We start from the raw sequence: 17,319 nt of genomic DNA, 5'->3' as shown, positions 1-17,319 counted from the left end.
AGCTAATAAGAAACTATAAAGAACCACCCCACACCTCTAACCGATTCTGAGCAACGGAGCCTTCGTTCATCCCATATGTGTTGACAACTTCTTCTCCTTTCCATTTTATTGCCACAAAAGCATCTATTAGTATAAAACCCTTCAATGATAATCTATTGGACGACGTCAAACGACAAGAGGGGATGTTTAAGAAAAATCCTAAAAAACTCATATACATTATAGTATACAGTAATAACTAAAACAGTGAACAATACATTTCTACTTTTTCTTGTAATTTGCATCTCATTTTTGGCCTACACTAATTACAAACCTTATTTAATGCGTTGTTAACTTTAAATGCGTTTTCTCAACAATTTACAAATTTGCATTTACGTCAGTGTTTCCCCAAAGGTTCGATATGACCTCGAAAGAGTAACACATAGTACTGTTTCGAAGATGCTTTTGTACATTGTAAGAGCAGAAACTTGTTGAGTCATAATTGTCTCTTTCAGCATATTAAAACAGTTGTAAAATAAAATAAAACATAAAAATAACCACTTGTAAATGGATATGTTGTTACAACTATTGTTCAATCCAGGCCGTAGAAGACTGACACCATTACGAAATTTGAGTAAGTCGTTTGGCTGCACTACAAATAAGATATTTCCACTCTCTCGCTAGAAGTGGCACAACAAGAAAACGTTAAATCTTGGCACAAATCTCACATTACTATGGTTCTTCTACTCCATGTCTACGTCTATGCTCAACACATTGTTTATTTGTAATAAATTGTTTATGACAAATATCACATTCAAAAGGCTTCTCTCTAGGGTGCATTCTCATCATGTGCGTCTTTAATTTGCATCTTTCAGTAAACTTTTTATGACAGACATAACACTCACTAAGTTTTTCTCCAGTGTGGGAACGCATATGTTTACTCAGATCTGCTTTGGTTGTAAACTTCTTAAAACAAACAACACACTGAAATAGTCTTTTTCCAGTGTGGCTTACTACATGTATCTGAAATTTAGTCTTCTCTGTAAACTGTTCGGGACAATAATCACACTTTATAAGTTTTTCGCCTGTGTGGAATCTCATATGTTTGTTGAGGACATACTTTGATTTAAATTCCTTTGGACACAACTCACATTTATGGGGTTTTTCTCCCGAATGTATGCGCTCATGTTCTCTTAGTGTGACTTTTGCAGGAAATCTCTTTAAACATATATTGCATTTAAAGCGTTTTATTCCCAAGTGTCTCAGTACATGGCGTGTTAAATTTTGTTGTAGTGAGAACTGTTTGAAACAAAATTTGCATTGGAAAGATTTTACTTTTGAAATATTAGAAACGTGATTTAATTTAACATTTTTCAAAGATTTTTCTTCGGCATTTAAAGGCATATTTTCCTTCGACTGGTCAATTTCTGAGGGCATATTGGGATAACTATCAAGTAATTTCTTTTCTACAGGTTTTCCGTTTATATGTGTACGCCTATGTACAACACAATGATTATTTTGAAAAAACAGTTTACTACAAACATCACACTCAAAAGGTTTTTTTCCGGCGTGCCTAAGTAAATGATTTATTAGGCTATCTTTAAAAGTGAATTTTATAAAACATATATGACACCTTAATGGTTGTTCTCCAGTCCTTTTTTGTATGCGGTTCTTAAATCTAGCTAAATCTGCATGCCTAAATATATGACGTTTTCGACTGGTTATTACTGAGAACTGTTTATAGCAAATTCTGCATAGAAAAGGTTTGTCTTTTTCTTTACTATGCACAGACGTACGTTGGTTAGGTTTTTCTTTAAGATGATTATCAGACATTATCGGTTGTAAAGTCTTATCTTCATCATGGAGGTGTTCTTTTTGGTTAGATCGGTCGCTTTCTGTTAAAATACTGGAGCCAGGGTGCAATTTCATATGTCTTTTTAAGGTAGATTCTCCCTTAAAGCCCTTAAGGCAAACACCACATCTGAAGGGTTTCTCTTTTGAATGTGTTTGTCTATGTGCAAGACATTGGGAATTTTGGCTGAAACATTTATGACAAATATCGCACTCAAAAGGTTTTTCTTCGACATGCGTAAGTGAATGTTTTGTCAAGCTACTTTTGGCAGTAAATTTCATTGTACACACATTACATGAAAACGACTTTTCAGAGGACAAATTTGTTTTTCTCTTTTTGGTTTTAGTAACAATCTGTTTTTTGTCAGTATTTACAGTCATATTTTGTTTTGATTGATTTTTTTCATCAAACTTTTTTGTTGAACTATTGGCACTTTTATATTGGCGTTGGAGTGATTTCCCCGTTGGATGTTGCAGCATATGACTGTTTATATCATCTTTCTGAGCAAGTGAAGAAGGAAAACCTAAAACATAATTATTAATTATTATTCGTTTTCTCATGATCATCTTTCAGTGCGTCAGTTTTTCGATTTCTTTCTAACGCATTAAATTGTATGTGACAGAAATAAACGCATGTCGGTGATTACATTTCGTCGGTGACATTTATAACATTTATTCTAGTTATTATAGTTGTCGATAGATGGCGCCATAATAAAAAAAATAATTTTTTTTTAATTAGATAATATTATTACAAATATAATCTGTATAATTTATAAGACTATACAAATCAAAGAAAATACCATTTTATAAATGCAAGAAACACATTTGATTTGTTTTTATTCCAAATTGAAAATAAAATGTGACAACTGTCAAATTTAACTAAAATGTCATGTTAGAATAAATGTCATAAATGTGTATTATCACGGACTTACCCTTTTTCCTATCATTTGTTACGCACTGAAAAATGCTCATGAAAAGGACAAATATTAATAATTAAATATGAAAATATTTTATTTAGTTACGAGTATACGAGTTAACATACAGTTTGTTAATTTTTCAGCCAGACATAGCATATCGTCGGATACACTAGGGTCGAGGGACGAGGTCTGAATGCAACCCCACATAATTGAGAAAATCATTTGAGTATTGACTGAAAATATTCATGTATGGGCCATTCCACGAATATACGACTGTTTTGGATTATCGCAACAACGAATATTTTAGTGTGCAACATAAGAAGTACGAAAGTAAATGGCTCTAATAATTATTCCAATAAACAACAATTTAATTTGCAATTTACTTTCTTTCTTCATATTTTGCACAGTGAAATATTCATTGTCAAGATAATCCAAAACAGTCGTATATTCGTGGAATAGGGTATATTACAAATGCCCTTTAAAATTGTAAGCATGTCAGGTATTACGATTTTTTTTGTTTTTAGAACTGATATTAGTCTGTGGAAAGCATTGATTTTATTACATTTTATTTGTGTTGAGTCCAGGCCGGAACTAGGAGCACGTGCACCACGCGGCATGTTTCAGGGGGTGACAAAATTTGTATAGGTTATAGGAAAAATAAATTATTTAAATTTTTCAAAATAAGAGTACAATAAATATTTAGTACATATTATGTTTATATGGGCCACAATAATGATTGTGGTTGGTGTAATGAAAATTGCATTTCTTAATTAACTATTGTTAAAGAAGAAGTCAAGAACAAGAAAATACCAACAAGAGGAATGAAGATCGGACCATCGACAGTCTCATACCCAATGCATATGTAACACACAACACAACTCCGAACAAAAGATTAAATTTTGAATTTGATTATACAAATTATTGTTACAATCCTGTTATTCAATATCGATGGCCTAGAAGCAATACCTCGTAAGTACCAAATGTTCAAAACCACGTTTTTGGTGCCGCAATACTGATATAAACCTTTTCTACCAATCACTAAAGTATAAAGGCGCAAAGCAATGAATATCGTACTTTTGATCATGTGGCAATACCTCGCCCAAAATATTTTGTGTGCAATACCTCGTGTGTGTTTATTTTGCTATGGTACTTAACGACGTTCTACACCTTCGTTGCGGGGTATGCCTCTCAGGGGAAAGGGGGGAAACTTATATGCAGGCGAAAGTTGGTAACAATGCATTTTAAAGCAGAATACTCAAATCATATGTTTCAGTATTGAATACTTTATAAAAATAAATTATAATAAATTACAATAATTATGGAATAAATTACGGAATTAATTATAATACATAAATTAAAAATAAATGGTACGGTAAACAATCCTCATTTTTTAATATGTTATTCCTTACAAAAAAACCTTTAATTTAAACACAAATAATTAAAAATCGTAAATTTGGGTCAAAAGTTATTAACTTTTTAAGAATTCCCGTAAGAGCCCGTGTTAAAACTTCACTTTGACCCTTAATAGTAATTAAACGGCACGGTAAAACAATTTTTAAAAAATCAAGTCTTAGTTTTTTTAAGTAAACTATAACATACTAAAATTTCATGCAAATCCTTAATTCTTTGCCGAAGGTGTAGAACGTCGTTAATGGCGGTTATAGCGTAAAAATTTGTTTTGCCAGGTTGTACTATATAGTTTACCAATCTGGTGATTGGTAGAAAAGGTTTATATCAGTATTGCGGCGCCAAAAGCGTGATTTTTGAATTCTATTTGGTACTTACAAGGTACCTATTGCTTTTAGACCATCGGTACACAGTTTTTTGTTAAAAATCACACATTTTGACAAATGCACTTACGAGGCATTGCTTCTAGGCCATCGATATATTGTTGTTAAATTTAAAAAATTTATAATGGAATTTAATTTAAAGTTTGATTTTTTTTCAACAATCACATCTACGATTCAGATTACACAAATAAACTAACACAAAAACAGTCAGAATTTTATACTCCTAATGGCAGTAACACCATTTCAAACAATGTTTTCTCAACCACAGATTGTTAGGATCCATAAGATCGAGACCAAAATTTCATGTGTATGGAAAGTACACATAACCTAAAAAGTTATAAAATTTTCCCAGAATTTTGAAACCTAATTTTCTTTTTAACTTTCTGAGGACGATTTCCGGGAAGGAATTCGAGACGTCAAACAATAGTTAATTAACACGTTAAGCGCCAGACACAATATTGAAAAAAGGAATTTCACAAGTCAATACACTGCGGTGCCTAGGGACCTCTATGGCGTATCGGGCACTTCCTATATCGATCCCTAGGGACGTCCATGGCGCTTAACGTGTTAAGAAATGTAATTTTCATTACACCAACAATGATTGTGGCTCAATCCTATATAAAAATAGTACTAGATTAAACATGCCACAAGAAAACAGTTTCAGAACCTTGCTAACTAACAGATATGGGCCTTTTGTTAATAATGATTTCAGGAAGTTAGATTCATTATACAAGGTGTTTCATTAATAATTGTCCATATAGTAACTGGAGAAACCTTAGCACAAAATACGAAGATTTAACCTAATTACTTAAATAAAATGTGGTTCCTTACTGAGTTACGGCTAAAAATTAAGTTAATCAAACGTTTATGGCTATTACCAGAGGCGTACGACGGGGGAAAGTGAATGGTTAACCCTTTCCAAATTCTACGCCACTGGCGAAATTGCTATTTTAGTTCAATTTTTGGATTCTCCCATACTTTCTATGAAAATAATATACTCTTCATTCGTAACGATAAAGTCATTAGTTTTCGAAATCTTTGAAGTTAAAATTAAACGACACGGATATTTTGATCAGTGTATTGTGTCGCTTCATTTTTAATTTCAAATATCTCGAAAACTAATCATTTTATCGTTACGAATGAAGAGTATATTATTTACATAAAAACTATTGCAAAATCAAAAAATTACACTAAAATAGCAATTTCGTTAGTGGCGTAGAATTTGGGAAGGGTCAACAAGCCACTATCCCCTGTCGTACGCCTCTGGTAGTAGCTAGAAACGTTTATTTATCTTAATTTAGTAGGGTGTGCAGTAGGGTGGGGCGAAAACAAAGAAAAAAATTTTCTTTTACAAATTGATATGTCCTATATGCGGAAAAGTGGTTAGATATTATTGCAAAACGTTATCCAAAATTTGGGATTAATAGAACAATATCTTCCGGTGCCCCCAGAACTTTAAAAATTGACAAATTAAAAAAAAAATATTGAAAAAAAAACATAATTTTTTTATTTTACATTAATGTTGTTTTTGCTTGTGTACAACTCGGAACTTATTGCAACATAGTTTATTTAATTATTTACTGTAAAGTTTGAAAAAAATCGGAAAAAGGGAAATTTAGGAATTTCAAATTTATTTGAAGTCGTGTCATCAATCATTTTTCTAAGTTCATCTGTCGACAATTGATTTGTTATTGGTGGTTCTGATATTACACCAGTTTGCCAATTAATTAGGTCAAAATACTCTTTGGCTCCAAAATTTATAGTTGGAATTTTAAACTAGCGAATTTCCTTGGTTTCTTGTCCATTCTTAGACTTCATTATGCGCCTCAAACCTAGCTCTCATATATGGGGTCGTTTATCACCCAACATGGCTACGGGAATATTCTCTGGATGTGCAAAATATTGCGAGCATTGAATCATATTAAATAAATGAATTGGCCCATATTTAACTTCTGGCTTTACTTTGATTAAAAACCTAGTGAGAACATACACATTTTGCAGATAAGTTGAAAAAATATTTAAATCGGAAGTCGGATTTAAAGTTCCTACATAAAGTCTGTTTGCTGTTGTAATCCATCTCGAATGTGCCATCTTTCCCGGTTGTCGATATTTTAAGCTCTCTGATACGGTACCATTACTTACAGCTTTGCTTATTTCGTACAAATATTTTTGGTCTGTACTTACTGTATTAATATCTACTTCAGGAAGTTCACTTTGAATTTTTCGAAATTCAAAATCAGGTAGGGTTTCACAAGTTTCTAAAAGCTTTCTTATTTCACCCGAAAATCCGGTAGGTCCTGCGGTTTCTCCATCTAAATACTTAATCTAATGTCGTAATGGTAGCTCGTTTCCATGTAAAAGACAAACAGAACCACCGTAATGGTTTCTTAATTTGAAGTTATAATTTGCGAATTGCACCATTGTGAACGCCAGTATTTACCGCTGTTTCATCGCATCTAATTGCAACCCAAGTAGAAAAGTCACATTTCGATTTTAAGAAATTGAATAAATTGTCTGCAATATTTTTTGCTGAACCAGATTGTAAAGTAAGATATCCAATATACTCACAGTTTGGTTCTGAAACTAACACAATATGTTCTTCGGTAATCAACTATTCTAAATGGGAAATAAGCCACAATTTAACTAAAATAACGATTTTAATTTTAATTCATGAGAATTTTACTGTCACCGTTGCATTTGGTTGTCTTTTTAAGGACAGATCACATGCTATGTTTTTTGCGACGGATATTCTTTAGTTGGGGTTGATTTCATGTAATCGAATAAACTATCTTTCAGTAAAGTCGTCCCAGGAACGCAACTCATAAATATTGGCAATATCATTTTAAAGTCTTCTACTTTAAAATGTAAAATATATGTTTGAATTACCGATATAAATGAGTCAGATTTAATAAATTATAGCATAATTTTTACTAAGCAAGAGAAAGCGTATATTCACAAATGTGGGTGGGGGCACCACTAAATAACATCCGATTGAGCAAAGATTTTAACACAAGTAGGGATTCAATCCTAGACCACTTTTCCGCATATAGGCAAATTATTATTTGAAAATCGATTTTTTCGCTCCACCCTAGTGTACAGTACCTACACTTTCTGCCACGTATGATAAGGATACACCAAATAGTTTTAAAGTACTGGATACAAATAATTTTTAAATTGTAATCATATGAATCATATTATCATAAATAATATAATTAATCAAAATAACTGTGCCGTTTCATATTTAATTTCAAATATCTCGAAAACTAATGACTGTATCGTTACCAATGAAGAGTATATTATTTACGTAGAAAGTATTGTAGAATCTAAAAATAGCACTAAAATAGTAATTCCTCCAGTGGCGTAGAATTTGAGAAGGGTCAACCATTCACCATCCCCTGTCGTACGCCTCTGGTAGTAGCTAGAAACGTTTGTTTATCATAATTTAGTAGTGTCTAGTAGTCGCACTTTCTGCCTAGTATGAAAAGGATACGTCGAATAGTTTTAAAATGCTGAGCAAAAATAGTTTTTTTTAATTTTTAGATAAAACACCCTGTAACTCAGTAAGGAACCACATTTTATTTAAGTGTTTTAGGTTAAATCTTCGTATTTTGTGCTAAGGTTTTGTGACGTTCCGCCCCTTATAGAATCCATTATTGATGGGAAGATATTATTTCATTATTTTTAGAATTATTTTCTTTCAATGGTTATTAAAATATAACATAACACCATCACAGAATTTTAAATGCTTGTGACGTCACATTTTAAGTGTGGCAACATTGGTTTGCTTGCGTTTGACAGCGTATCGATGGGAGAGGGGAATTGAATTGCCCACGGAGATCGTCAGCCAGCTAACGAGAGGGCATTGGCTTTCTAGAAGTGTGTCGGAGTGGCAGGTCGGTAGCTTGATATTTTACCCACAATTTCAAGATCCAAATTATAATTAAAGATTGAATCCATCCAGCATTAGGGAATATAAAGTTATTAGTGAATACGAAGTTGAAGAATTTGAATGCAGATTTAAAATGAGTTCCGGCCTGGTAAATAAAAAATTTTATTAATTTATTTTCCGCCATATTGAAATTTTCTTGACTAACTTGCTAATTAAGTTTCATGTCGTCTATGTTCATGGTTTCTATGGTTTATTTTCATGGATCAAAATCATCGAGAGATAATTGAATATTCTTTGCTAATTTGTGCTTTCTGTTGGAAAATAGAGCTAATTTAAACTCAATTTTTTTTTATATTCCTTTCAAGTCTACAGATCTCCTATCTTTTGAACCATGATCAAACAAGTATCCATTGCCTAATCATACTATATTTCATCCTTGTATAATATATCTATATACCTGTGTATATATTATAATGAAATATTTTTTCACAGTAATTATATCTTGTAGCCAAATTGAAAATCACATGTGTTATTTGAACAAGGTCATCTGATAACAACTTAATAAAGAGTCGAGCTGTCTAGTCATTCAAGTTTTTGGACTTAATGACCTATTTCTTCTTATTCCCATAGGAATAAAAACACCTCCTCGTTTCTCTTGCTTCTTTTTGACACATTGGTGGATTGGTAGTAATACCATATGTGTTTTTTTAGCCACCACTATGAAATCATAAAAAAAAAAGAAAACCTAAGACCACCAAGGTAGACCACTTCTAGAGAGACGGTCACTAGGAGACCAGCCTGGAAGATCTCCATATCTATCTTTTTCGCCTGTACCTTCAACTGGTTTTTTTTTCCACCTGTTTTCTTGTACCTCCAGCAGGACAGTTGCAAGAGGGAGTTAGCACCCCCTTGTGCTCATTGCATCCCGGTCAATTTGGGGAATACACAGCAAGGAACGCACCGCAAGGAACATTGGAAGATTGTGAAAAGGGGTTTGTGTTGATGAACATTCGGTTTGCTCTAAGTAAAAATTTAGACTGTTTTTTGTGATTTTCAGGATACTTAGTTTATTCATATAGGTACTTTATAAATTTATTGCACATAACCTTTCCCTTTTCAAGATTTTTATAGTATTACAGAACAGTATAATAATTGATAGCGTTCCCCAAAGCTGCGTAACCTCCATGGTGAGAATCTCTGAGCTCAGATACTTTCCCATACAATAGTGTTGGTACTCTTATATTTTTTTTATTATTCTTTGGCTTGTTTCCCTTTTATATAACTATTTAAACTCCTTTAATTATTTTAGTATATTTTAAATTAAATTTTTCAAATTAACTTCAAATATCATTAAAAATTTCTATTATTCAAATTATTTAACTTTAACTATTAATTTTTATATTAAATTCGAATAAATCCCTAGTACCCATCCCCTCAGGAAGGTACTAGTTTTACTTGCCATTATTATTAAGAACCACGAGTCGGTAAAAGGATCTTTGGTATCCAGAACTCCGTTGGTTCACTTAGGGACTTGGTACCCGTCAACTCATTGAGTTGTACATACATATATTAAATATCTTGTTCATATTATCAGGTAGTATTGAATTAAGTGTACGTATGATATTCGTACCATTGTTATTGGGTGAGGGTAGTTACTGCTAACCAAGTGTAAGTTGTACTTTCTGTATTAGAGGTACCCTTATTCAGATTTTCTAACCTTATTAAGATTATTCTTAGATTATATTTGTAAGGTAATTCTGTAAATGACTTTCACTAGTATTTTTTTTTGTCATGTTAGAGTTACATACTAGTTACTTGTCTTAACTCGGAGATTGTGAAAATCTGGTAGTTACATTCAATAAATATACATTTATTGTGATTTTTTTTCTTATTACTCCTTTATCTTGATAATATATTTTATAACTTAATAATCTTTAATAACATTTAACCTACTTGTACTACAAATTTAATATACTCTATAGCAGCGTAGAATACCTGGAAGAGGGTTAACCCAGTTATCCTTCTTCTGGCGCCCAAAAATTTATTCTATTTTCATTATATTATTATATTTACCTTATCTACTTTGTGAACAGTGTCTTAATATCTTCTTTTCTAGCCATCATTGTCATTTCCTTTAATTTATTGTCCAGCCAGAAATAGCCGTGCAAATTGGCCGAATCCTTCCTTGAGTGTCAAGTGGCCATTCTCTTGCATATTGAGCTAGCTATTCAAGTTACATCTATCTATTCATAATTTTCCATCTCCAGTCCTATATCAAGTCTATACTCTTTGTCTTTACATCTTCCCATACAAGTACTACTGCGAAGTAGTATTTTAGTTACTTCAGCTTCTTCCAACGTAGAAGCCACACATTTTTGTTCCTTTGGCTACATTAAGTAGATCTTCTTTTTCCTACTTCTGTTGGAGTTTATCACTCTCTGTGCATTCACTCCAACAGAAAATCTTCTTCTAACAGGTTACATCGGCTTCCCAACGTGGTGGCCTTATTTTTGGTCTGAGACAGTATTTATTTAGGTCAATTCTTCTCTTTTTATCTCAAGTTTCTTTGTTATTTCCGTTTGGTATCTCTATACACATCTTGTTACTTATTTATTTTATTTTTAATTTCTGATACATATCAGGTATTCTTATACGCTGTTTTGATTTTTGTTTATATTTTGGGACCTCATTATAGTATAGGTTTGTGCAACTTACATTCTGGGTTAAATTTGAATTTTTTATTGGGAACTTATATTTAATATTGCTATTAATAATATAATTCATATAAGGTAATTTTTATTCCTTCAGCCAATAGTGGTATAGTTGGAGGTACAACTAAGCATTGATTATTATTATATATATTTTTTCCAAAGTGGTGGTAAGTTACATATAAAAAAAAATTTACTTCCAGTATTTAGGTAGTAGGTTTACTTGAGTATACATTATTTATTGGATTATTTATCCATTTATTTGATCTTATATATTTATTTGATCTTATTTATTTGATTATATACTTCATTATATATATATATATATATTTTTTGCTGGCCATTTTGATTTTGGTGGTGTGTTGCGAATATTTTCTCGGTATATATATTTTGCGTGCAAACTTAGGTATCTTTCATACTTCTGTTCTTTGGACTACTTGTCAAGAATTTTGCTCTCATCATGTGTGCTTTTAAAGCTGAACATCTTCTGGTGGATGAACTGGATTATGAATTAAAGATTAGGGACATAATGCCAGAGGAGTCGACAACTGTCGATAAAAAACGCAATGTTCTGAGAGGTGCTTTGAAACAAGAAGCTGGCAATAGGAGTTTTCTCCAAATATCAGCTGTATCCATCCCTTTTGAGGAACAACAGAAAGGAATCTCTGAAACATTGGACAGCTTGTCTAAAAAAATCGAAAAATTTAGGGGAACTGTAAAGGATACAGAGTATGCGCGATTAACATCTCGTCTAGGCCATATTTCTGCCCGTGTACACTTGTTACACTGTCCTACCGAAGAACAGGAACCTTTCAAGAAATCTGTTTCTCTTAGAATATTAACACTAGAGGGTGAACTTGATTCTAGAGTTAACCCCATAGCTACCTCTACTCCTAATGCTCCAGTCAATGTATCTAGTTTCACTTACTCCAAACCTGTGCAAGTACACAAATGGGGTATTTCATTTTCAGGTGAAAAACAGCACACTGATGTGATGTCATTTTTGGAAAGGGTTGAATGTCTTCGAGTATCTAGAGGTGTTTCTGAAGAGGATTTGTTTGCTGCATCTGCTGAACTGTTCACCGGGACAGCTTTTACCTGGTTTAGGAATAATAGGGGTAATTTTTCTTGTTGGTCTGATCTGATTAAAAAGTTGAAGTCAGATTTTCTTCCGTACTCGTTCCAGGACGACCTACTAGATCAAATTAAGAATCATAAGCAGAAACCTGGGGAATCTGTTACTATGTTTATTAATACTATATTAGGTATGTGTAGTCGTTTAGACACTCCTTTGTCAGATTTAGCTAAAATTAAAATCATCCTTAAATGTCTATTACCCTTTTATCATCAACAATTAGCTCTTATGGACATTCAGAACATTGATGACCTTACTATAAAGTGCAAACGTTTGGAGGAAACTTTATCCTGGTCTTCGCAACCTCCATCCACATCTCGATCCTATTCTAACTCTTCTTCTCAGCCAACTTCCTTTAGGCAACGTTCTTGGCCAAATAAGGGCCATGATCATAATGTTTCGGTTGTTAGTTCTCTTGTCTGTTGGAATTGTGATCAGCCAGGTCATCCGTTTTACAATTGTGCAATTCCTCAAAGTCGTATTTTCTGCCATGGTTGTGGCCGAGAGAACACCCTTAAAAGGAATTGTTCTAAGTGTTCGGGAAACGAGACGTCGGAGGTCCGTCCCCTGAACGTTTCTCCGTCCAACACCCAATCAGGGAATCCAACCCCATCGTCAAACGAAACTGCTGGACCAAGCACATCCAGCAACCCAAACCCATCTTCACGAAAAGGGAAAGGGGTGTCGTTCAAGAAAACAGCACACACCACAAAACAAAATTAAACCAGAAATTAATTTCTATAGATGATACGTTAGATTCGCTTGATTCAAATGATCACAGATGTTCATTTACAAATTCTTCTTTGATTGGTAGTGTTCAACGTAACAATAATAATTGTGATAGTGATGTAGTTCCATTATCTATATTAGATTCTAGTTTTGTTAATGATGATGATACGTCTAGGTTAGTTCCCTATAACGGTTCTAGACAACCAAATACTTTATATCTAGATATTAATTCTTTATTAGTTAGGAAACAAAATGATAATAGGCCATATCTCCCTATTCAAATTCTAGGACAATCGTGTTTAGCTTTGTTAGATAGTGGCTCTAATATTTCCTTGATAGGGGCACATTCATTAAATTTATTGAAAAATTCTAGTATTCCCATTATGCCCATTTCATCTTTGCAAGTATCTACTGCAGATGGTACAGTTCAGTCCATTACAGGCAAACTCCAAATTGAAATCACAGTGGCCGATTTATGTAGAGAAATTACATTCTATGTTATTCCTTCCGTGCAGAATTCTATAATTCTAGGTATGGACTTTTTCAATGCTTTCAATAGCACCTTAAGTTGTTCTGATTTTTCTTTTTCCATATCTGAATTTAATTTATCTACCCTTAGTGCTATTCATGATTTTGCTAGTTTATCAAGCTCCGAACAAAGGCAATTAGAGAGTATGATCTCTAAATTCACTACTCTTTCTTCAAAAGACAAACTACGTCGTACGTCGTTAATATCTCACACTATCGAAGTGGGAAATCCCACTCCTTTTAGGTTGTATCAGTATCCCATACCTCAAGCCTGGCAGGCAGATTTAGAAAAAGAAGTAGATTCGATGCTTGCTTTAAATATCATAGAACATTCAACGTCGTCCTATTGTTCCCCACTCTGGTTAACGAAGAAGAAGGATGGATCCTTCAGGATCTGCTTTGACGGTCGAAAACTAAACAGTATCACAACGAACAGGGATGCTTATCCTATCCCCAGAATAGATGTGATTTTGAGCAAACTTCAGAATGCCAAATACATCTCTTCTATTGATTTGTCTAAGGCCTTCTTACAGATCCCACTGAGTGAAGAGAGCAAGAAGTATACTGCTTTTGCTGTCAGTGGTAAAGGATTATTCCAGTTTGTCACCATGCCTTTCGGTCTTGTTTCTGCTCCTCAGACAATGTGTCGTCTGATGGATTTAGTCATTGGTCCACAGTTAGAGCCCTATGTTTTCTATTATTTGGACGATATTTTGGTTGTCACTCCCGATTTTTCCCTTCATATGGAAATTTTAGATAAGTTATTTTTACGTCTTAAGGAAGCTAATCTGACGATCAATTTGGATAAATGTCAGTTTTGTCGTCCTAGTCTTAAGTTCTTGGGTTATGTTGTTGATAACCAGGGGCTAAGGACTGATCCTGAGAAAATAGTAGCTATTAAAAATTTTCCCATACCTAAGACCACCACCCAAGTCCGTAGGATATTGGGAATGTGTGGCTATTATCGTCGGTTTGTACCGTCATACTCTACCTTGTTGTCTCCTCTTACTGATCTTTTGAAGAACAGGAAAAAGGGACAGACCATTACTTGGACTCCTGAGGCCGATGAAGCTTTTCGGCGCGTTAAAGATGCTTTAACGAGCGCTCCGGTCATGATGTCACCTAATTTTGATGAGCATTTTTATCTAATGACAGATTGCTCTAATACTGCTTCTGGTGGCGTATTATTTCAGTTGAAGGATGGCTCTGAACACCCAATAGCTTACACTAGTAAGAAGTTGAATAAGGCCCAGAAAAACTATTCAACCACAGAGAAAGAACTCTTAGCTATCATCCATGGGTTAGAAGCGTTTCGTTATTATTTGGAAGGTCGTAATTTCACTATAATTACGGACCATAGTTCCTTGGTATGGCTTCATAGTATGAAAAACCCTTCTCAGAGACTTTCTCGATGGATATGTAAACTGGCTGCCTATTCATATAAGATTGTCCATAGAAAGGCAAACGGGGTCGTGGTTGCAGATGCTCTTTCACGTGTCCACGATATTAATGTCCTAGATCTGTCTTCTTTAACCCCTGATGTGTGGTATCAGAATATGATTGATAGGGTTACTCAAGACCCACAAAAATATCCTGATTTTAAGGTAGAGAATAATGTTCTGTACAAACACACCTTTAGTCCGATAGAGTCCTTATCCAACATGTCGGAGTGGAAAATAGTTGTGCCTACGCCAAATAGGGAAAATATTCTGCATATGTTTCATGATGAAGTTACAGCTGGTCATTTTGGGTTTTATAAGACATATCACCGCATTGCTGAATTATATTATTGGCCTGGCATGCGGAAGTCTATTAAAAGGTACATTTCTAAATGCATGGTTTGTGCTACTTGCAAACCAAGTAACCTACCACAAGCTGGACTTATGGGTTCCTTCAGAAACATCAATTTTCCTTGGCAGATGATCTCAATGGATCTCATTGGACCGTATCCTCGGAGCTACAAGGGTAATACCTATTGCCTGGTAGTTGTGGATTATTTCACTAAATTTCCTTTAGTTTGTCCTCTTCGTCAGGCCACAACTCCAGCAATTTTGAAATATTTGGAGGAACAAGTCTTTTTGGTGTACGGTGTTCCCCAAATTGTGTCATGTGACAATGGTCCTCAGTTTGTATCAAAGGCCTTTAAAGATCTTTTAGCTAAATATAAGGTTCAGAAGACCTTTTATAATGCTGCCTACCATCCACAAGCAAACCATACTGAGAGAGTAAATCGCAGTATTGTCACAGCTCTAAGGTCCTATACATACCCAGATCACAGAGCTTGGGATCAATATATTCATTCCATAGCTCAAGCCATAAGGACTTCTGTCCATGAAGTTACCCAGTGCTCTCCAGCATATCTGAATTTTGGTAGGAATGTTGCTTTATCAGGTGATTATTTTGGTGTAATTTCAGACAATTCCGAAAATCTTCCTCAAATATCTGAGAAACTTCATCGCTTAGATGATCTCCAGACGTTACCTCATATTTTCGCAGACATTAGGAAGAAGTTAAAAACTTCTTACCTAAGGAACCAGCAGCACTATAATTTGAGGAAACGAGATCTGCGATTCTTTGTTGGTGATCGAGTATTAAAGCGCAATTTTGTCAAATCCAGTAAGGGTGATGCCATTTCTGCAAAGTTTTGCCAGAAGTATGTCCCATGTACTGTCTTAAGGGTAATATCTCCTTTGATTTATGAATTAAAGGACAATTTGACTAATAAGCGAATTGGTCAATTTCATGTAAAGGATTTACTGCCTGACAATACCATGGACGATGTTGATTCTTCAACTTCATCGGAAGAAGATTAACTTAGGGTTGTTTAAGCTAATATCTTCCTGTGTTTGCCTTTAGCTCGTTTTATTATGGTATAGTATTTTAGTCTAAATTTTTAATCACCAGAGAGTGCAGGACCATAGCATAATTTTTAACCTTCGGCATGGTTTGATGACTTCTCACTTATTAGTTACTTATTAGGTACCGAATTCTTGTGTAATACCGCTTGTATGAGTTTATCATTTTTTCTGTATTATGAATTGCATTTTAATTCATGGACAAATATTCTCAAGTACTAATCCAGCCAATAGTATTACCAAGTTGATAATCCCCACTTGTACTTTTAGTTTGTGTACTCAACCTCTTATAATAAAAGGGCTGTTGATTATTAGATATTTGGATATGTCGGCTCATACAAGTATTCTTGCTGAATAGAAATGGAACTATGTTACACTACCATATCTTAGATTATGTGTTATATTTTGGATATTTGATTACCTACTTATTATTATTTTTTTATATTATTTTTATATCATGTAAGTATTGGATTTGCCATATTGGAAAGATGGGGTTTTTAATTTGTTATTGGGTTACGCTATTGACATTTGTCACGGACATGTTAGATACTTTACAATAATTCAGATCCTTATTTTCTCCACAGTATAATTCTGGAATGAGTTTGGAATTTTGGTTTATAGATGAATTCTTGAGTCTTTCATATTTCTTCTTATGAACTAGTCTGTTAATGCTCAAAGTTGGTGAATACGTGGGTTCGAAATTCAGCAACTGATCACTGCTATCCGATTTCGTAATCCATGTCTTTCATGGTTGAGTATGCGGATGTTTATGCATGATAATATTTCCGGTCGGGAAACGGTGCGCAACATTTCCTAACCATTCTTGTGTAATTAGTCCAGATATTCCAGGCACGTTTTCACACGATAATAGGGAAGTTTAGTTTGCTTATTTTATGTCTCTTAGTTCATAGTATATTGATGCTTTGATTATCCATATACGT

At 33.8% G+C, this 17,319-nt stretch overlaps 1 protein-coding gene and 1 long non-coding RNA gene across 2 annotated transcripts; one reads left to right on the top strand and one right to left on the bottom strand.

The window, feature by feature from the left end:
• Positions 1-708: 708 nt before the first annotated feature.
• LOC126886274 (zinc finger protein OZF-like) lies at positions 709-4,611 on the bottom strand. Its single transcript, XM_050653144.1, has 2 exons — positions 4,605-4,611; positions 709-2,351 (listed from the first exon to the last, which is right to left on the bottom strand). Exons 1-2 carry the CDS (start codon positions 4,609-4,611, stop codon positions 709-711), a joined length of 1,650 nt encoding a protein of 549 aa, XP_050509101.1.
• A 3,552-nt stretch (positions 4,612-8,163) lies between these two features.
• Positions 8,164-10,302, top strand: LOC126887124 (uncharacterized). Its single transcript, XR_007698962.1, has 2 exons — positions 8,164-8,571; positions 9,135-10,302. It is a non-coding gene; the product is annotated as an uncharacterized LOC126887124 (long non-coding RNA).
• The last annotated feature ends 7,017 nt before the right edge of the window (positions 10,303-17,319 follow it).

The sequence above is a fragment of the Diabrotica virgifera genome, chromosome 6, assembly GCF_917563875.1.
Source record: "Diabrotica virgifera virgifera chromosome 6, PGI_DIABVI_V3a".
NCBI classification, from domain to species: domain Eukaryota; kingdom Metazoa; phylum Arthropoda; class Insecta; order Coleoptera; family Chrysomelidae; genus Diabrotica; species Diabrotica virgifera.
Note: the sequence above shows the minus strand (reverse complement) of the source record. Positions and strands in the feature narration are given on the sequence as shown.